This window comes from Limulus polyphemus, unplaced genomic scaffold (assembly GCF_000517525.1).
Source record: "Limulus polyphemus unplaced genomic scaffold, Limulus_polyphemus-2.1.2 Scaffold206, whole genome shotgun sequence".
Taxonomy (NCBI): Eukaryota; Metazoa; Arthropoda; class Merostomata; order Xiphosura; family Limulidae; genus Limulus; species Limulus polyphemus.
In genome coordinates this window covers 828,317-851,753 of record NW_013665816.1, presented here as the reverse complement: position 1 = coordinate 851,753, position 23,437 = coordinate 828,317, and the positions used below count along the sequence as shown (strand labels likewise).

Below are 23,437 nucleotides of genomic sequence, written 5' to 3'. Positions count from 1 at the left end.
CTTTGTCAGTATGTCCTGCAGAATCTCGCTATCCAATTATTCGGTTAGCTTTACTGGAGTTAAGTATTACTTTGCAGTATGTCCTGCAGAATCTCGCTATCCAATTATTCGGTTAGCTTTACTGGAGTTAAGTATACTTTGCAGTATGTCCTGCAGAATCTCGCTATCCAATTATTCGGTTAGCTTTACTGGAGTTAAGTATTACTTTGCAGTATGTCCTGCAGAATCTCGCTATCCAATTATTCGGTTAGCTTTACTGGAGTTAAGTATTACTTTGCAGTATGTCCTGCAGAATCTCGCTATCCAATTATTCGGTTAGCTTTACTGGAGTTAAGTATTACTTTGCAGTATGTCCTGCAGAATCTCGCATTTTTAACGGACCCTCCTAAGTTACTCTTTCGGGAAATTGGTTTAACTGAAAATAATACTTTTACACATTGTGGACAACAGGGACAAAATAGTTGACTGTGCTGTTATTATAACTAAAGCTTCTTTGCACTGAACACTATCTACTTCATCTAAAAAGAAAAACAATAGCCATTTTCGTAATACATGTTTTCTCCATTTTTTGTTTTCCACTATCTACTTCACCAACAATGGCGGATAAATTTAAATTAAGAATGCCTACAGTTAAGACTGTTTTTGGTTTATATCATCGTCTTCTTCTATCTGGCCAATTAACGTTGCCGTATTAAGTAGCCTATCAGTCGCCATCTTGCCTTTTCCCCTTAGAAACCATCACTGTTTTTATAACAGTTCCATTATTACACTCACCACCGTTCATGTTAACGGAAAACAGGTTAGCTCACTGTAACGTGGCCCTGGTCATTTCTTATATCCCATTTACTGTCACCTAAAACGTGACATAAGTTTAATAAGAAACGTTTCATTTTATTCAAATTTATATCAGTGTGATGATATCAGGATTAAGAACACTTGAAAGCGCTATTGGAGCTAATACTAGAATTATCTGTCATTGTTTTTTGTTTTTTTCTATTGCATGATTCTTCATGTTTGTTTGCATCATTAAGTGTTGTATCGTAATGAATCCATTCATAGAAAAGTCGATGTACCTTTTGATGTTTCATTTCCGAGTTTACTTGCAGGGCGTGGTATTATTGCAAAAACTGCCACGAGGACGTCAAAGATGAAAAACTTATTAAAAAATGCAAGTGCAAGAATTGTAAGTACTAAAACAAAGTAAAAGTGGAAGAGTTCAATTGAAGATTTTTAAGATATTAAGGTCATTTTTGAAAATTTATCCATAATTTTAATATTAATTAAATAAGCAAAGTGTTTATCAAAAGTAATTTCACATTCTGTTTGTTTGTTTTGGGCATAAAGGTTTAGAATTAATTATATAATGAAGCTTTATAATAGAAATAAAAAAATGCATATATCAAGGCAATGACGGATGACTGAGTGGTGCAAATTTTTGTACAAAATATATTGAACCTAAGGCGGAGATAGTTGGAATCCTATACTTTAAGTTTTAATAATTCAGGTAGATAAAATGACCAGCAACATTTTATTTGGCATATGTTTTTAGTTGGATAGTAGTTACTGATTAGATTTAGATTCAGGGAAAAGTAAGCTGAAGTATTTATTAGAAAGGAAACTTTAAGTTTGTAAATTTTGATACAATTTACGTTAGTTAATTTTGAATTATGTTATAGTTTGTTAATGTAAAATAAATCATGTTTTTTTTTTAATTTTAGCAGTATCTAAAACCTTTAAACATGCCAATAATTAAAATTCACTAGTCTAATAATAGTGTAATGAATAGTAAGATTCACTGATAGAAATAAAGATACAGTAATTTGACCGTTTTCTACCATAATATCGATACACCTACAGACAAATAAAAATATACTTTTATTTTCCTTTCGCATTTATTTAGAAATCATAATTTTACTTGTCCATAAGTTCCCATTGATATAGGAAAGATAAAAAAAGAATCAAATACATTATAATTTCTGATTATAACCTTCTATGGATGTTTCTAATCCCAGCTTTTGCACGTTGCTTTTTACAACTAGCTTATCATGTTTTTAGGCTTAGCTGCTGCTGTTTCTGTGTCTGGAATGTTTGCTGCCTGATTGCCTGCTTTCAGATGTTTATATATACTCTTTTTATCTAGCGAACATTTCTGAATCATGTGAAACAGCGAATGCTTTTGTAGCTTTTTGTTTTCGTGACATGCCTGATTATTTTTGTAAAAGTGGAATTCCCCAGTAGCTTAGCAATAAATATCTAAGCACAGATAAACCATTGTGTAGTTTTGTGCTTAACAACAAGCAGATAAATTGTAAAAGTAGTAGTAGAAGTAGGGATGCTGATATTTGTATGTTAATTAACATTATAAAAATATAATGTCTCATTATGATATTTTGCACATTAGAAAAAAAAAATCAATTTTAGTATTGAAAGAAGTAAATATTTCACTGTTTTTTTAACATAGAATCAGAAAATTAGGTTATTTTTTACATAAATTGTTTCTAAATGGAGTACAATACGAATTTTACAAAATATGTTACTACAAGTTTTTCATTGACAATAATGATAGTTTGTTTTTCTGCATTGTTGTTAGTGAACTCATACCTAGCAACGTGTTTAATTGTCGTTTAAAATAAGTTTATGTTGACTGTTATATTCTACTATTTTATAAATTGAATAAAATAATAAACATGGATTTGGATTTATTTTGAATCCAAATTGTTGTACCTTTTTTTTTTTGTTTCAACTATAGTACCAGTAACTTAAAGAGCAAACACCTTGGTGTATGAATATATGTTTTGTTTTCACATTATCATTCTACATTCAACATTATGTACATCCACTTCTGAAATGAGAAAGAGAACAAACACCTTGGTGTATGTATATATGTTTTGTTTTCACATTATAATTCTACATTTAGTATCAGCTACATACACTTCTGAAATAAAAAAAAATATTGAGTAAGGAAAATATAATTTAGTTTTATCTTCTGTGCCAGTGCTCCTTTTTACATATAGAGGGAGTATTCCTTCTGGATAAATGCCTCCTGCTTGTTGTGGGAACTGTTACAATGCACCAGACACTCTTATTGGTAGCTGTCTTTCTTTCTTTGTACCATCTCTGGTGCTATAGTATGTTTTTTTGTCTTTAGGACTAGAATAATTGTGGTTTCAGTCTTCCAGATATAACATCATAATTTTCTTTAGCTAATCAGTGTTGCTAACGCATATATAGTTGAATCCCATACCTATTTCATCAGTAAGTTTGCCATGATGTCTGAGCTCCTTCATCTATTTTTTTCGTCACCATTAATTCGCGGTTGCCTTTTTTATTATTTTTTTGGTTTAAAGAGCTGTTATTTCACCACCTATTGCAATAGTCATTGTCTTGTATTACTATCTTGTGTTACAGGTGCTCAAACTGTTCAGCTTTCACTTGCTAACTTGAAAATTAGACTATTTAGCACTTCAGCTTCTTTAGCCAAACTTTCACAGAGAGTTTGCCACCCAAAGCATGTTGGCATGGAGGAGAAGTAACCAAATTCTAGATTACATTCAGATGTTAGAAACATTTTGAAACCACGTAGAAAGGTAAAACAATAACACCTCGGCCATCAGTATCTAACGTACGTTATTCCCTCACCTACACATGTTAACTAAACTATCTGCCTGCTTCCACAGATAGAACTTAATCTGAAAAAGGCTAAGGTGTCTGAGTGGACATTTAATGTTGTATTATTTGGGAGAGAGCTGCCATAGAATGAACTAAAAGCTTGGAATTACAGACAATCTCCAAAGGCATACGATAAAAAAAAATGCTGGTGAGGGTGCATTTCTAGAAGCAACTGGCATCAAATAGCACACAGGCACAGCCTAACACTCATGTTCTAATGAATTTAAATACCAAGAGTTATGGTCCTACCCTCTCATATTCACTAGACATACAAGAACATAGAACTAGGAATATAATATTCAACAAGTTTCACTATCCTTGGTGTGGAGTAGGAGAAAAAGATATTATTCTGCTGACATTTAGAGGTGCAACCAAAGAGAACCAGGAAAGATTTATCAGGCGATTTATACAAGTAACTGCATGGAATTAAGCAACATAGATTTCCTGTGGGTAATTGATGGTCTAGTCTTTGATGTTGCAAAACATCTCGAAGACTTTGGAAATATCATCAAAGAGCTTCAATTCAAATTTAATTCTCATAAGTGTGATTCTACTGAAAACCTGGCTGATTATGCAAATGGGCTAATCAAAGTATGGCTGCATCAGACCGAAATTTATCCTGGGGGATGAATTCACTGAATGTCTGCTATGTGAGCACCCATGAAATAACTTATATGCCAAAGAAATTCATATTCTAAACAGAGGTAGTGCCTGTAGTACTGAGAATCAAAGTAGAAACTTTGGATAAGGACCAGAGTTGGAAAAGGTGGCAGTGGTTGCTGCATAAAATTGTCTATTGCAAAACTCCCCGAGGGACTTACTCCTTGAAAAAGAAGATCCAAGGCAGATTTAACTGCTAACATACTACAGCTCACTCAAGACTGGTACAGTCACAGCTACAGGAGTACATAGCTATCACATCTCTTGAACTTCTTGTGCAAGAGAATCCTAGTATGACCACCATTTTGAGCCCATCAAAATATCAGATGCAACACTGTCTGCATTGTTGTCACGTGACTAACGTCATTTAATTGTATAAGATCAAGAAGGTCATAATTAAGCTATGAGAAATGTCAGACTAGGCAATTTAAACTAGTTGATCTTTGGTTAGATATAACCATTAACCAGGAAGAGGGAATTAGCTATTCTATATTAAATTCGTTGGAGGGGAATTCTATAAGTACTGGCATGAGTACAAATACCTGTACAAATAAACAGAAGCTACGTAGAGTTTTCTGCTGAGTACAGGAGCTGCCAAAATTGTTATACCATGCCGTGCTTCAGCCACTTAGGCCAGTAACCACTGGCGCCATTCTAGTTGATAAAGTTGAAGGAATATTGTCGTCATGGTTAGTAGCGCATATCACCTAATTCTAATCACTAACTGATGATATCTTGTCAAACTGAAATAGTTACAGCTAGTCTTGTCTCGAGTATAGCTATCCTACGGATGAATATAGTGCATATATTATATGCAATAATGACCTTGAACACAGGAGAGTTCCAGCTCTGTGGTCAAACATTAATTGCTAACAACTCAAATATTATGAAAAGTGGACTATTATAGTATAGCAAGAGGAATAAATTAGTAGTTCACCTAATCCACTAATTGGGTCTTGAATTAAATGAAGAAAAATGTTTTACCGGCAAACACCTGCGAATGGAGTGATGGAACTATATGTGAATTAGCAAGCTGCACTTGCTAGAAAGATATCACCCCAAATAAAACATGTAGTTATGAAGTATAACTATGAACAGAGAACTAAAAACTGTTTTATTCAATAATAGGCATGGTGTATGAGAAAGAAGCTACATCAAGTGTTATCCCAATTATTCCACATCTGAAAACGAAAAAATGGTTTTCAGATCATCTAAGGCTATGATTGGATGGTTGCACTAACAGTATCATGGAATAATATCAGAAAGATATCCATGAGTTGCTGGAAGAATTATACTGCCACCAAATAGAACATGGGCATCATCAGTAATCATTGTGAAAAAGAAAGAAGGGATGTTAATGTTACGTGTAAACTTCACGTAGATCAATATGGTAATGCACACTAACACATTTCCATTTCTCGATACAGACGAATATCTGGATACTTTGAAGGACCCCCATTGGTTCAACATATTAGATATCATATTTGGTTAATTCAGAATTATGCCATTCAGGTTCCATAATCTACCAGCCACTTTTAAGCAGCTTCCATCATGATCTGCAATGGGAATGGTGTCTGAACATACTTTTCATGTGATGAGCCACATGATAAGGAGTTACTACTTGAATATCCAAAGTGATATTATAGACCTCCTCGATATTATGACTGAATATAAACATGTTACAGCTAGAATATTACTGAAGTAAATAATTAACCCCTTTCTAGACTGGAGGATGTCAGTAATATCCCATGATTTTTTCTTCTCACAATGAAAATACTTTACTAAATTGAATAAAACTTAGGACGAGCTTACTAAATAGTATAGGTCCGGCATGGTCAGGTAGTTAGGGCGCTAGATTCGCAATCTGAGGGTCGCGGTTTCGAATCCCCGTCACACCAAACATGCTTATCCTTTCAGCCGTGGGGGCGTTATAATGTGACGGTTAGTCACACTATTCGTTGGTAAACGAATAACCATGACTAGCTCCCTTCCCTCTAGTCTTACACTGCTAAATGAGGGACGGCTAGCGCAGGTAGCGATCGTGTAGCTTTGCGCGAAATTCAAAACAAACTAAATAGTATGCAGTTTCCACTTTCAAAAATTCTTATAATCTGATTAGTTTTCCTGTCTTTTTTCATCTCGTGAAATTCCCAAAAACTTGTTGTGAGATACGTTTTTGAAAAAATGTTAGAAATAATTCGTTTTGTCTTAGAATTTAATTTTTTTCATTGTTAATTAGAAAATTCCATTTTACGTATCCAGTCAATCTCAATTTGAGTGGTTTTTATTAGAATATCTCATTTTATACTTTATTTTGCTGATTGAAATAGTTACTACTTCCGGGTATAAATCTTAATATAATCTGACGAAGATTTATCATTCACCTAAAACCTGGCCTTTCAAAATGGCGTCAGGTCAATCTCGGTAACAAAATGTTTGCTAACAATATTTTTTGTTGAAATCAATTTATAGCCAATGAATATGTTTAAGTAGTTTATAATATGCTACGTCTAGTGGTATTTAAACTTTGTCTGTAGATATTTTCAAAGCTGATCTACAATTAGTAGTCTTTTTGCCTATATGCTATGAGGTCATAAAAGGGTGGGAACAGGGGCCTAATAATAAAATCAGAGAAAGAGTAGAAAAATCGGGTAAGAAACAAATCTATCTTATCAATTATAAGTGTATGCTTTGGGATGGGCAGAAAAATTCTACAAAAAAAATGTATAAGTGCAATCTTTACAAGTGAAGTTCCTTGGGATTATGCAGAAATTTATATTTGACATTTTTGTTTTCCAATTACACGAAGTAAATGTTACAATATGACAAGATGTTATTTCTAAAATATTTTAAAGTAAAAATGTTTTAAATAAAGTTAGAATTATTATTTTAATTTAAATATTAAAATTTGATATGCGGGTGTGCACCCGATGCCCAAAAGGTGTCCGTTGGTCCAGAAAGGGTCAAAGCAGATTGCTTTTCGAGGTAAAATGGCATGAAATAAAGTTTTGACTCTAGAATTCCTGATGAAATTCAGACTGCGTTGGTTTTTGAACACATTTTTCTGAACTATTTATACACCTTTTTGCCTATGGGTCCATGATGTTGGTGACAGGGTTCTTAACACCTTATGAATCACAAAACAAAAATTAAGCAAAAAAATATTATTGATATTGCAATTAATCCCTCTAATTACTGCTGGGGTGCCCTATGTGTTGTATATAGCAAAGAAGGGATTTTATCTACTTTCTGGGTTATCTATTTAAGCTGGGTGTGTAACAGGTAAAATAATTAAATTACTAAATACGATCGGTATGTGGACCCCACCAATAGTGAATGATCATGGGCGGACGCAGGGGGGGGGGAGCAAGAGGGGGCACTGGAAAATGAGGAACATAATTCTTTCTTTATTCATTCAGCATATGTATACGATTTTTTTATTCAATTCACAATTTCACACTGCTTTGCCCCCTCGCCGGGAAAAATTTCTGCGGATGCCCATGTTAATAATGTGAGGGTACAAACACATATGATACCTGTGAATTATCAGGCTCGCACAGTTAATAATTGATATATAACAATATACAGTAAGTGAACAAATATGGCGATTCTTGCTTTTTTTTTAGCCATATACTTGAAGAGTAAAAGTATTGGCAACTCTTGTAAAATGGAACATTCTGATTAGTTATTTGTTGTTTCACTTGTCTGAAAGAGTCTATCGTCACATTGGTAGAGTTGTGACGTGACTTTTTGTGTGCAATTTAACGTCTTCTCTATGTGCAAATAGTCATTGAATATTAAGTTTGTTTCATCAGTATATTTTTCCATAATTTCTCATTTCCTGAAATTTTATCTTCTGTTCACTACTTATCCATATTTGTTTTTTTTAATCTTTGTTTTCAAAGTTCTCTTATTTCACCATTCAATATAGCAGTTCACTCTCTTATTTTGCCATTTTGTATTACAGTTGTTCATATCGTTGATCCTACACCAGAAATTCTGACTGTGATTTGTAAAATAAAGAATTATTATTGTTTATCCATGAGTTCAGGCTCATTACTTTACTTAAGCTCAGTTACCATTGCCTACCTTTTTTATTGTTGTAGTTGAATCCTTAATCTATTGTTTAACTTGTGGACTGCCTAGCCGTGTTTTGGGCGTCTTCTCCATTATTTGTTCAATTGATCAACCTTAATTTTAATTATTACACACCTAAAGTTTAGTAACGGCTTTCAGATATTATTAAAGATCAACAGATTAACTCAAACATATTAGTAAAGCTTTATAACTACTGTACGTTTTCCCTTTCCCTACTAAATATCGCAAAGTACCACAAATATAAGTGTGATAAGATGAAATTCTCCAATTAGTTTATTAAATTTATTTCCATTACCTGTATTGTATATATAGATGAAAACATTAGTAAAGTTAGCTTTTCTTATTCTCAATACGAAAAGCTTTCTTACTGTGAAATACTTCTCTGAAGGCAATAAAGCATATTTGCTCAGATTTTATATATATGTTTTGTGTCTTATTTAGTTTGTGATAATTTGTAGTATTTTATACTTCGTTTGTGGTGCTTTAACTTAAAATTTCTGTGAGCAAAGCCCCCCAGTGGCACAGCGGTACGTCTGCAGACTTACAACGCTAGAAACCGGGTTTCGAAACCCGTGGTGGGCAGAGCACAGATAGCCCTTTGTGTAACTTTATGCTTAACTGCAAACAAAGTGTGAGCAAAACGTTAAAACATGTTAGTCGCTTATAAACATTACCGAAAAAATATAATAATAAAATTATGTTTTCATATAATAATTCTTACTTGGTATTTACAAATCAAAAAGTAGTCTTAGCTTTGTTATTATAAAAATTATCTCACATCTACAAACAAAAAATTACATGAAAATTTATTTATTTGCAGGTTTATATGAAAATGGGTTTCGTTATCTTCTTTCACATTTAATAGTCATGTTCTCTTTGTTATTGTATACATGTTGGGGTCTGTATATCTAATTCTACTTTGTTGAAAAGGATTTTATTGTTTTTAATTGTGATGAATACATGAACGAACAATCATGTTTTCTCTCACCATTAAATAGTTTTATTGTTAAGGTACGATGATTAGATGCTTGTGTTTATTTTCAATTAAAAAGTTTAACCTAAGAAAACCTATCGCATAGCTATATAGCCGCTAGGTTACCAACTCATTTTGCGTGATTCACTTTAGTATTACTAATATTACGTAATTTAATTTTCTCTGTTATTTTAGAGTGGTTTTTGAAAATAAAATTAGGGAACCGAATATTATTTTCTACAGTGAAAATCAATATCAATGATATTATTTTCAAGACAAACGTTTAATTAGTAACTGTAATAAATAAAAATAAATTATTTAAGCTTAGTATTTCAGGTTTTTCCTAAAACTTTTTACCTTTTTCTGCCTTTATATTGTAATTCCAAATGATAAAATTAGCAAGTTTACGTTTCCCTTTTATTTTTATTGTAAATGGATTTTATGCATGAAAAATGTTTTTAGCGTAGCTTAGATACGTACTGTGATTGAACGATATCCTTTTTCTGGTTCAGTATTCATTTAATTCCCTATTTCTTTCTTTATTTTACTTTGTAATTTAAAGCTCATTCCTTGATACTTTGTAGAATAATAATCACACCAGCACACATTGTTTAAACATTTTCCGCATTGGCTTTGAATTATTCCAAATTTAGGGGAAGGGGGTTTAGAGAACGAAAATATTTCCAACATTTCATTCAAAGATATCACACGACTAGGATAAATAAATCATACTTCACTTACAGGATAACTTACAGAACATTTACTATTCTATTAAATTATTCAATCGATTCAAGAAGAATAAAACTTGAAGAATAAATAGGTTAAGAAGCGTATATTTATAATCGCAATCCAATTCGTTTAACCATAGAAAGAACATCACGCTACCGGCTTTTACCAAATTTTCTTCATTGTTTAGACATTCTAGAAGGTCCATTCGATACACTTTTCCCTCACTTACGAAAAACAAAATGTTCTTATAACGATATAGTTAATTTACTGGACTCTTGTGTGATCCGTTAGTAAAAATGCTTTCAGTTGCAAGATAAAATCGTTTTTCAAAAACTGCTGTTAGACGTAATTGTTCTAACTATTCTTGTTTTGTTTTTTTAATATAGGAAAAAGTAAAAATAACAAATTCTATATTGTTCCTATTAAAACGGTTATACAAGAAAAATATTCGAGAAGGTGTTGCTTGAAAGATGCTGGTTATAAAAGCAGCAAAATTACACACACGCTCCACATTTTTGATTTGAAATAAAACTCTTGGTTCGTCCTGCTTTGGACTGGCTTCTTTAAATAAATTTGTTCGGTACTTCTTGTGAATTTAAACGTTACATTACGAAAATTGTTTATCTTTCGCGTTATATAAAGTTCATAGTAGAAACACATTTAGCTAGCCATCTCATCGAGGCTGGGATTATCCGAAATAAAAAAGTTGTAGAATTTTCACTGGGATATTTGCTTTTAATTAACTACTCTTAATTATATATTTACATAAAAATACTAGAATAAGTCATTTGTAAGGTGTAAAACCAGCTTCATAATTTGTCTAATTTTATGTTTCATTTAAAACAAAAGTCAGGATAGAAATCTGTATGTGGTTTTGAAAAATAACTTGTGGTCATTGTTTGTAATGTTTCACAAGTTCTGTTTTTGTATCAAGGCACTTACCGAAAGAGATTAATAATTAATTTCCAGGTTGTTGGAACACGTTATAATATATATATATATGTGTGTGTGTGTGTGTGGACATTGTGGAGAGTAGTAAATAAATAGTGAAATAAAGATTTCAGTATTTGCCCATTTAAACATTTTGAATTTCTTTGTGGTGATGTAGCAACATCTTATTCAGTATCCCGTGTGGTTGCATGTTATGGTGTCACCCACCCACCCCACCTCCCCGGTTTCTAGGACACACCCTCAATGCAAGTCTCCCATTGCATGCATCAGATGTAGAAGAAACATGTGAAACTTGCACCTCGCCATGCACTAATCTGATTTTGTTTCTGATCCCATGTGCAGCAGTGGCTCTTTTTAGGAAAGGTGTTATAGCAGTTCAAGTCGTTGGTAGGGCAAGTATGTTTCACGTTTCTTTCTGTCCAAATTCAAGAGAGTAATCTACTAAAACGTTACTAAACTAGTGTTAACACTCTTGTTGGCACCAGTGCTATGGCCGATTTTTTTTAACTTACTTAACTTTACGAGGGAACTTAATGCTGCTGTGATGAATAAAGATTTCAAAATGTTGAATGCCAGCATATAGATAGTTATATGTAAAGTTTATGTTCGTTATACTGTGGTAAATTGATTATATATTCGGAAGAAATGAATAGAATTGAGCATTGGAGTATTATATATCACTTGCGTAAGGAAAAATAAGATTATACTCAATTTCATTGAAAATGTTCCGTGATAAAAACATTGTTTTAACGCACAGAGTCATTTGTCAGACTAATCCATGCAATACTGCAAAATATTCACCGCACTTAAAGTATGGGTGCGTTATAAAAGTGACAATCCATTATTTAGCGTGGATGGTAGTACGCTGTTGACTAGCTATATTCCTTCTGATCAGTAGTTTAAAATTAGAGACAACGACAAATAACCTTAGTAACTTTGCCATAGATACAAAATGTAGAGACATTAAATAGTTTATAATATATAAACACAGACTGAAAATAATTTTAAAAACTAGTCAATAAACAGGAAAAAAAAATAATTTGTGTCCCTCAATAAGCAGGCCCCCCAGTGGCACAGCGGTATGTCTGCGGACTTACAACGCTAGAATCCGGGTTTCGATACCCGTGGTGGGCAGAGCCCATATAGCCCATTGTGTAGCTTTGCGCTTAACAAAAAACCAAACCAGCATGCAGCAAAAAAAAAATGCACTCCACGTTGACTAACCACTTATTGAGGTACCACAGTTACCATACAAGACAATGGATAAGAAGATATTTCCAACAATAAAAAGGGTGTGTCATTGAGTGCCATGAAAATAGAAATAAGTCTGCCTCAAGAAAACTCTGACCTACAATTGCAGGTGACTACCCAAGGGTAAAGATGATTAAACATGCTTGTAAAGTGCAACAGATATCAGACTCCATCCTAATTGATTAATTCTTTGATGAGACTCCATCCTAATTGACCAATTCCTTAAACGGTGGTCGTGGTTCAATTCCCATACGATGCCGAGAACATATCAAAAACTTTCATTTCTTACCTAACACCAGTATAAAAAACGCTTATCTTAGACGCAGATGAGTAAACACAGCTTTATTGGAGTACAAATTGGAGACAATGTTTTCATGTATGTGATGTGCTCTAGGAAGTTGTTTGTCATCTTTGTGGTGAATGCAGAGTAAAAGGTACTGAGAAAACCACGAGACATATGACCTCGATTATTCTGTTCCAGCACTCAATTAAACTACTGGGGGTGATAAAATGGTTTATAGAATGCTTTAATAGAGTCATTTGATTTCTTTAAAATGGCGAATAGCAAAGTCTGAACCTAAAACTTGTTGTCAATCACGTCCATTCATCCATCAATGCTTCTTTACGTCATTGTAGGCAAAGATCCTTCCAAAAATAATGCAACAATCTGCTATGCTTAAACTTGTAGAAATGGGTTCAAAGAACAACTCAGTGACTTAACTAACCTCATGTGACGAGCACAATCACTAGATCTCGAACCAACTGAACATCTTTGAAATGAACTTGAACGTTACCTTTGCCACTGTAATCCTCTGTAATCTTCCTTGATGCCAAAGCTAAATCTTTTCCAATCCGATATTAGTGGATGTTTTAATAAAGTAGCCAGTCGCAGTATTTTGCAGTCGGTAAGGCAGTAATATTTTGTATTTCTTAATAGGTAGATTAAAAGTGTTGTGTATTCTCCAATGAGCATGGTAATAATATCTCGTATTATTCAAGCAATGACACTTTATTTTGCTCCAAGAGGCAAAGTCGTGATACTTTATGGCCTCTAGTGTGTCATTTAGTTGATAGAATAATATTTATTTGTATCCTCCAAAGGACAGCACCATAATTCTTTTAATTTACGCGAGAGGTAGGATAGTGAATTTTTTTATCCTTTAAGAGGAATACATTAATACTTTTTAATGCCCAATGGGCAGAGTAGTAATATTGTGCTTATGGTTGCTGTTTTTAATTTGTCAGAATAATATTTTTGTAGCCTTCATTGAGTAGTATAAAAAATGTGAAATAGTAAGGAAATTTTGTATTAAATAACAAGGGCTTGTAAAATGAGAATTTTGTATACTCTTCGAATTTCTTTAAATTTTGTGTGTTCGCCATATCCCACAAATGTTGAATGACCAGGAAATTGCTTTTAATTTTGTCCCTAACTCACCCATAAAAATCTCATATTTCACATACCATGACATTTAGCATGCTATGTACACTAGTTTTTCACATTTCAGCTTTAGTCATTACTCGATGCATTGGGAGTTGATCTTGTGAATACGGTTCAGAGTGCTGTTTGGGTTTCAGAAACCACACTTTTAATCCTATTTGTGCATAGCACTCCACTAATCTTGCGCTTGTGCAACACAGGAAATACCAAGCTAGAATATAGATGTTTCTATAACTATCATGCTAAATCCAGAGAAAGCCAACTTTTCTGAATCTTTCCACGGAGAAGATCATCCCTTTCACTGAAACCCACACATCATATAGTCCATCTTCAGATGATATCATAAAGCCTGGTTCAGCTGGTGTAATACGCTCAGAGTCAGTTACTACAGCCATTCTCCACACAATGGAAAGCTCAAAGTGTATAGCCTACTTCAATCTTTTCTCACCTCCTAAACTATTGGACTCCACAATCTGATAGAGTTGTTTCATCCGTTCGACCATGGATTGTGTGGTAGCAAAATTAGCTTTTGTGTTTTGTATCAGAGCAAACTAATGACGTTTGCAAAGATCACTGACAGCCATCACTTAATCTGCTATAAAAGGAACCTGGATGTTAAAAAAATATCTTGCCCAGTGAAAGGTCTTGAAAGACTGTCTCATTCTGTAGGATATTGATCAAACCTTTATTTGCAGAAGGAATGGCATCTGGGTTGTCAAGCCCAGTTCATTATAGAAATATAGTACATCCCTAATTCTTTTTTCAAAACAGCCACAAAATGTGATTGTATTAATGTGCGAATGTTTCCAACATAATTATGTAATATGTGATGAATAACTGCTGCACATTCAGCACATCAGTGGATACAACCATCATTCCTTTGGCAAGTGGCAGCTATTTATGCATGCTGTAACTTAGCCTCTAGCATGCATACTTGACACTTTGGGGGCCATCTAACCCTAGGAGAGCAACATTTATGTTCCCTTCTACAAAAGCAGAACGAGTCGAGTGTATGACTCTCGTTACATCAAATGCATTTTCCAAAAACAGAACTATTAACAGAGTTCTGTTGGATAATCCAATACAGAGTTTAACAACTAGAACGTCCAGCAGGTTCGCATAGATCTTACATGCGTCTTCCTCAGAGAGGGAATTCTGGAAAATAGGTAATGAAACAGAGGCTTGGTCAATCCAGTCAGATTAAAACATTCAATTAGATTGTATAACTAAGGCCTATTCCACCTGATCTTTCTGCTACTGCACCTCTGTTGTCCAAACAAATCAGCCATATCCATTATATTACAGTTGGTGTAGTCTTTCATTTTTGCATTTATTACCTGTCACTGTTTTCTGTCCTGCAAATGGATTTTGCAATACCGTAATCCAGTAAGAATTGCGATATCATACATAACAAATACTTGGGTTCGTCTTTCAGGTGATACAAAAGTTAGCTGAATTTCATTGTCGTCTGGAGGAAGATCATCAGTCAAACGGTATTTGGTAGTGTTGGTACAAATTACACCGTCTCCGGCGAGAGCTTTCTTCTCTTTTTAAAGGCTTAGTTTTGTTCATTACGCTTTACATGACATACGATAAATCTGTATTCCATCAGCAAGACTAAATGATATCTCGCTAGTATTACTTCAGTATGAACCTTATAAGCCATTCAGTAAGTGGTCCCATAGCTACAAAATTGTCTCACTGTTTCATTGGATAATGTAATTTCTAATGGGTAACCACGCGATTGGTTCTACTGTGTAAGATGCATAGGTTTGTATAACTTTAATTTAGATTTGGTCAGCGGTTCCTTTTTGCATTTTGTACATATGCATCATAAAAAATAAACAATTCAAAATATGACAAAATATAACATAAAAATTATTTTTTAGGACAAAATAGCAACAGCCATATTTGAACAATATCGTCTGTTAACATCCATCACATTTCATAATCATAAACAACGTACTGTAGATTGATATCTTTTAAAGGTGGCGATCACAGTAAAAAAGTAAAATAGGAATAATTAACTTAATTGAACAAAATTGGGTCTTCATAGGATTCGATACACATAGCAATATAAAAATGTGTCAATAGACAAGTTTATTTGTGAAAATGTACCATATAACAGTTCCATTACAGGTACAACAATTTGTATAGTAATTTTTAGGGGGGACGTCACTTGTAGACAAAATTCCCATTTTATAATCCCTTGTTCTTTGGTCGCACAATGAGCCAGAAATTGCTGTAGAAGAAAAAATACTATATTTGAAGATATATATCTTAATTTGAAGTTTGTTCAATTTTACAATAATCAACTCGTTTTTTTGTTGTTGTTAGTGTGTTTGTTTGTAAAATTGAGTCCAACCATGCACTAAGCTCTTGTACGGTGACAACTCGACAAACTGTGATGTAACTTCTCGCTACAGTTTGTCGAGTTGTTACTGTACAAGAGCCTAGTGCATGGTTGGACTCTCAAAAGGAACACTGTTGTTGACTTTTTGTATCTATAACAAGAAGTTTCATCTTATGTATGGAGATCTCAGTAAATATCTATCTCCAACAAAAAAAATACATTTTTCACAAGAGAAAATTAATAAATCTTGACGGTATTAGCACTGGTGCCGATTATTTAATTTCCATTTTATCATTTTTAATGCAGAAGCTTTTTGAATAGTTTATCAGAGAAGATATAATAAATAAACTGAATAATAAGTTAAAGGTGTTATAAATCCTAATTTATTTTACGAAATAACTTTCCTCATTTCAAATTTTGCTTGAAGAATATATAAATGTGTGTGTATGTATGTGTATTGAAAATTTTGTTACAAAGCTTCACGGAAAAAATAACCTTTTGAAACAACAATTCTCAAATAAACTGAAGTAAATGTGTATGTAGATGTTGTGTTATATTACACCAGAACTTGCGTTGCTAGTGCATGTTCCTGCTCTTCTTGCACAGCTGCACAAAGACAGTTACATCCTACTGTCAATGGTCTACTTTGTCTCCATCACATATTGCATCCTTTGTTTCTATTTTATGTTTTATCAGAAGCTTGTTTTCCTGAGTTTTACTGATCATCTTATTCCGTTTTTCACACCAAACCAGCAGTTAACCCAGAGGGCGCTCCTCCAGCGTTTCCACATGTTTCTCGTACGTTGTACAAGTACTGGCTAAAGTCAAACTAATGTAAAACTGAAAAACACTGAAACGATAAAGATTTCCATCAAAACACTAGTAAGAACAATTATTTTTGTTTGACTTCAATTTCTGTGAATCTTAACCACGTCAATACTATTTTCAAAAACAATCGTCACTATAGCGACAACTGAGCTTGAACAAGAAGCCTTAGAAGAGTTTTCGGATATGAACAAAAAAAAAAACTACAGCGATTAAAGAGTTAACTTGTTTTTCAGGCAGACAGCTTATGTCTAACAACAACGTGTTTTGTTGAACATAAATACCACTAAAAACCTTTTACAAGCGTCAGATCAACATAATTGCTAATTTAAAAAACACAATGCTCTTCTGTAATGTAAATACTGAACTGCTTTCTATGTTAATCCTATACAGTTTTATCTCTTGTTTCCATACTTGCTTACATTGAGGAGGGATATAAAATTCAAAACATTAACTTAAGGCTAATAGGAATAAAATGTGTTGTATGTTTGTTTGTTTTAATCATAAACAACATTTCTGAATGTATTGGATTTATGAATACTTACTCTTCTCTCTACTTGAAAGCTGGCTAGAAAATGTGATCGTCACCCGATTTGAGTTCACTAGGTTGCTGTTATTATTGTAATCGGAATCACATATACTTTACTAAATAATTGTATAAGAATATCATATTGCCCCCGATTGAACTCTTTTTCTTTTATAATATACTTCTCGTGATATTATACTGAAAATTCTGCTAATCATATTTTAGCCGAACTAATATGCTAGATTATTTTGCAAAGCATAACATATTTGTTTAAAAAAATATCTGTTAAATTATATCGTTCTAAATCTATTTAATGTGACGCGAAGGATTTTTGTCTAATAAGATAATGCTCGAAAGGATAGTTGTAGAAACGTTATGTAGCCATGTTAACGTAATTTAAATTATGAGGCTTAAGAACTTTGAAATCCGAATAAAAATCATATGATCTTGTTTTCTGTTAAAATAGCCAACACGTTCTTGCATGGCAGTTTTGTAACAATTATAAAAATACGTACAGGATAGAATCCGGTAAATAGATCTTGTACCTTTTACGTTTCTCTTGTTTCTTGAAGCATTAAGCTACATTTGATGTGATTCGATAAATAGGTATGTTAGAATTTACGTTTCTGTAGTTTTCTGTTCAATCAAACACAGAAGTATTACATTTAAAAGTTTTTAGCCGCTAACTCTATTCACCGATCAAGCTATATGTTTTAAATAAAACAAGATTTATTGCATGAAAAGCAAAACTCTATGCCTGAGACTTTTGACTTAAATATTTTTATATTTGCAACTACCCAAACATTGTCCGTCCCTGGTGAGTTTCATAACAGCATTAAGTATTGACTTACAATAGTAACTTGTTAAGCCGGCTGGTTGAGTAAATATTTACACCTACACATTTGTATCTATTGAGTCGCATCTTAGCCCATGAATCTTCTCTCTACTTTTCACTCTGATTCTCTATGTTCTCTTGCAGATGATTCTCACCAAACTTTCACCTTTCCAACATTTACTCCGCCAGAAATACCCAAGAGGGTCAAACTCCGAGGTAGCAGTATATATCTCTCTATATATAGTCGACTCTTTCCAGTTTCAATTATAATTAGTGTTAGAACCAGTAATTGGAGGGAATTTGTGCTTTCATATACGTAAAGCAAATCTTATCGCCGATCAATCGTTAAGCCAGATAATTAGTGTTCTCTTGGCAATTACATGCATATACAAAATTTCTATTTTCGTGTTAGCTATTGGAACAGAAGAAATACAAAATTATTATAAAAAATCCTTTTTGTTAGAGAGTAAAACACCAGAAACCCATTGCTTTTATAAATTTGTACATATAAACAGGGATTTAACTGGGGCTGAATGGTCCGGAACAGCGTTCCACCTCTTGGGGATCCAAGGCATTAGCGTTTCTCTTCTTCTGATTGGACCACGCTGCTACAACAAAGTGGATCTGAAAACAGTGTTCCACTTCTTTCAAAAACCCAATTTAAACACTGCATATAAATATTCACATTACTAGATACTGGAATAGAAGAATTAACTCCATCGTTGTTACAAATACATACAAATATATAAACAGTGCCATTATTAAATATTGAAACAAAAGAAGTCTATTCCCTTTATAAATATACACATAGATAAAAACAGTCCTATCATTATGTATGTTGGGAGAGAATTCATCCGTACTACAAATACATAAATAAAAGTGAACAGTTCCATTATTGGACATTGGAAAGGAAACATCCAGCCTTCTTATAAGCTCATATATAAAACACTGACTTTTCTAAAATTTTGGAACAGAAATCATTTTTAAAGATGTAGATACGTATATACCTATAAATATTCCTAATGTTAGGATAGATAGAAAACAGTCCCATTATTACTATTAGATACTGCAACAGAAGTGCAAACTTCTCTTAATTACGTAAATGTCAAAAGTATCATTTTTAATTTATTTAAATACATAATCCCTTTATTAGGTATTATAGTTGACCATTATTGAAAGTTGCCATAAAAACGCATACATTTTATGTATTCTGGAAGATATAGAAACATCCATCTTACAAAATACATACATATAGACAACCCCATTATCATCCACTGAGATCAAAGAAATCCACTCTTCATACAATTACATGAATATGAATAACCCAATTTTGGGTAATGGAAAAGAAAACACACGGTCTTCCTACAAACAGTTCCATTGTTAGATATTGGAACAAGAAATCCATTCTCTTATAAACAATATAGATAACAAAATTTCCATTGTTATATATTAGGACAGAATATATCCATTATTCTAATAAAACATCCATATAAGCAGTTCCAGTGTTAGGTACTGAACCAGAAGTTATTCATTCTTCTTTTAAATACTTACATATAAACAGTTTTTTGTTAGGTATTATAAGAGAAGAAATTTATTTTATAATAGCCACACACATCAAAATTCTTCTATTTTTAAATTTGGAACAGAATAAATCCATTGTTTTTACAAATACATATTTATAAACCGTCCCATTGTTGGGTATTGAAGCAGAATAATCCATTCCTGTTTATAAATACATGCATATAAACAATCCCAATATTAGATAATCGAGAAGAAAGTATATTCCTTTTATAAACACTCCTGTTATTGGATATTGAACTAAAAATATATGTTATCATAAACGCATACGTATAAATAACATATTGTTCGGTATGTTGGAACTGAAGAAACTCATTCCTGCTATAAATACATATATAGATAATTCGGTGACGAAGAACCCACTTTGAGACTAATAACGGCTGGAGACGGCTTGAATGAGTAATGAAGAAAAACTTTAATAATGCTGTTATGTTATAAACATATAGATAAATAGTTTTATTGTATAATATGTTAAAGTTTTTTTTTCTTTTTCATCAGAGGTGAAATTGAAAAGAGAATATGTGACGTAGAGGCCTAATGCATTCTTTGATTGACCGTTATTCAAATACCTAAAGCAGTTTAGGTTACTATATGGTGAACTAAAACGAACTCAAAACACCATAAATAGTTTTGTTGTTAGATACTGGAACAGAAAAAGTGACGTTATAAATACGTTCTTTAAACAGAAAAAGTCGACGTTATAAATCTGTTCTTTAAACAGAAAAAGTGAACGTTATAAATACGTTCTTTAAACAATCCTATTGTTAAGTATTAGAAGAGAAAAGGTCCGCTATAATTATACATACATGTAAATAGTACTACTGTTAAATATTGTAACAGAATAAATCATTCTTGCTATAAACAGACACGCATAAACAGTCATTGTTAAGCATTAAAACAGAAGAAACTCATTGTTATTATACATGCATACATATAAATACTTCCTTTATTAGGTACTGGAACAGAAGAACTTAATTAGCCTGTTTTCACATTCAAAGTGTATGTAGGCAGAGAAGCAATGAGAATATACAATTTCCCGCTTATTGCATTCACATAACGTAAGTCCTAACGGAACAAAAATAATAATCATAAAACAGGTGCGTTTAAAATTTTAATTATGTTTTGTTTAGTTTTTTCCTCTACATTTAAGTAATATCTTGTTTCGTTGTTTTTAGACTAAGATGTTGAAAGACATAAAATAAAGTCGTTCTGATTATATTACTTAAAAAGATTTTGCTATGATTTGCTTATAGGTATTTGCTCTTTGTTTCGCATCAGTTTTCCTTAAAGCTTTTCTTATCATTCACTGTGTGCGCACTGCACATTATCTATCTTGTTTCTAACTATAAACTCACACCCAGGTTGTTTTTAATTCACAAACTCTTCCTTAATTTTATGATTTGATGTTCACTGACATCATGAAATTCACTGTTGTCTAACGTACATAAGTAATATACATGCACTTCGTGGTAATGGTGCTCATTGGTTGTTGGAAGTCACGTGACTTGTGACGTAATAACGGATTCTAGGGAGTCAGAGTGGTTCCACTTTAAAAAATCACTGGTATTTAAGGTACGTATGTAGTTTACCTATTAATCGCGGTATAAATGCTAGTTACGTGTAAACAGTGCTATTATTAAGTATTGGAAAAGAATAAATCCATTTTTGTTGTAAAAATGTACAAATAACTAGCCTACTTGATAGATTTTGTAACTGTATCACAATTATTTTACGAATTTACTAATCTTATAGATTAGGAAAAGTTATACAGTTACAAAACTACTCACAGTAACTCAAAAGCTAAAATAGTCAATTCAGATTTGTTGAGTCACAACATTAAATATGTTAGTAAATTGTACTTCTCTGTTTCTTGAAACATTTGTGTCTTGTGAGAAAATTAGCAGATATAGCATAAATATTATTTTTAAAATTGTCTACTTAAAACTTAATACGTAAAATTAATGCTTTCATGTATTAATGTTTTTTTTTCTCTTTAGAAATAAAATGATTTCTGAAATTTCAGATAATTCAAGATTTTTGTGATTATATAGTTTTATCTTTATTAGAATATCTTATTTGACTGAACATAATCAAAGTCAAAAAAATAAGGAGCTCATATAAAGTTTATAGTGAAGTCGGAATTTGTAAATAGTTACACAGATATACATTACTGACTTACTTTCGTTGTAATCCCAAGTCTGGATATTTATTTTTCATCAAGTACTTCATGTTTTTGTTCGTTTATTTAATGAATCGAAATCTTCTATAACGTATATAGTACTAATTAGACATTTTGCTGTTACTTTAAAACTACAAATAAACTGTTATTTCAAGATATTGTCTGCCTTCCGAAAATTTGTGGTCAAACATTCTGCAAAACCAACTCTTGTAAATGTTTAAATGTGCATTATTAAAGTTAATCATACACTGTAAACTCAAATGTATAGTTTTCGTTGCTATAAATTTAAACGTTTAAAGACAATTGTTTCAGTTTAAGACTAAAAAATATAACAGTATTCATGTTGTTTAGAACATTTTTAACTATTCTTAACCCTCCAACAATCTTTTCCTGTGAATTTGAAATTTAATCTAAGATTTGATATATTAGCTCGATTTTAAACTGCATCTTAATTATTCCCTAAGGACTTCTAAAGAAGTAGTTTAGGTTCACTAGAGATCTGATTTAACAATGCTAGTTTACTCCACTGCTCAATGCCGCCAATATTCTATCCTTTATAATAAATGTATTTTAATTGCGAAATCCTACAGTAAAGAGCGCGAAAACATTTGCAAAACCTAGGTTTCACGATTCTTTTGTCAACTTGAACCATTTATTCTCTACATTAGTGTTTATGAGTGTTTGGTTTTTATGTTTTACCATTAAATTTCTTATTCTCGAAACATTTTGATTTTATTATCAATTTAAAGGTTTTTTTAACTTTACTACATCCAATAAGAATAAGACTTTTGTTTATTTGAAATATATGCAATTTGAGATTAATTTTCGTGCGAATCATTCCTTTCATGCAAACAGTCGATGTCTCGAAGGAGCAAGGAACAAGTAAGTTTTAGAACGTTTTCCGTTTTTCGCACATGTTCAACGTATAACGACGCATGCTCCATTACAAACTACCAATCTACTAATGCCATTGTGGTAATTTCTTCTGTCTTCTAAAGTAATGTTACCAATACGTTGGCTGCTTTTACAGAAAAATTTATCTGTTCTAAAATAAGTCTAACACTTTTAATAGGAAGCTGTTTTGTTAGAACCACTGTTTGATTAATTTTCGAAAGACATATTTCATCATTAAACCTCATGTTTCAGTTTTGTCGTTTGTGTAAAAAAATTACATAATTATTTTGAATTTGGTGCATTAAAATATACTCATATTTGGTAGTTTCAAAAATATTTTCCCTAAAAATTACAACTACTGTTTGATTACAGAAATAATGAAACAAGGAAGCCATGACCAGGTGGTTAGGGCGCTCGACTCGCAATCTGAGGGTCGAGGGTTCGAATCCCCATAGGGGCATTATATGTGACGGTG

The 23,437-nt window shown here is 32.5% G+C and overlaps 1 protein-coding gene across 1 annotated transcript in view; it reads left to right on the top strand.

Annotated features, from left to right (window-relative positions):
* Nucleotides 1–1,106: 1,106 nt before the first annotated feature.
* Nucleotides 1,107–23,437, top strand: part of LOC106478382 (calcium-activated potassium channel slowpoke-like) — a gene marked incomplete at its 5' end in the record, with an annotated part of 40,142 nt that continues 17,811 nt past the window's right edge. The window contains 4 exons of the mRNA XM_022381980.1: nt 1,107–1,183; nt 11,423–11,476; nt 18,456–18,530; nt 22,924–22,950. Of these exons, the coding sequence (XP_022237688.1) occupies nt 1,107–1,183; nt 11,423–11,476; nt 18,456–18,530; nt 22,924–22,950 (233 nt within the window). The remainder of the gene's footprint in view (nt 1,184–11,422; nt 11,477–18,455; nt 18,531–22,923; nt 22,951–23,437) is intronic.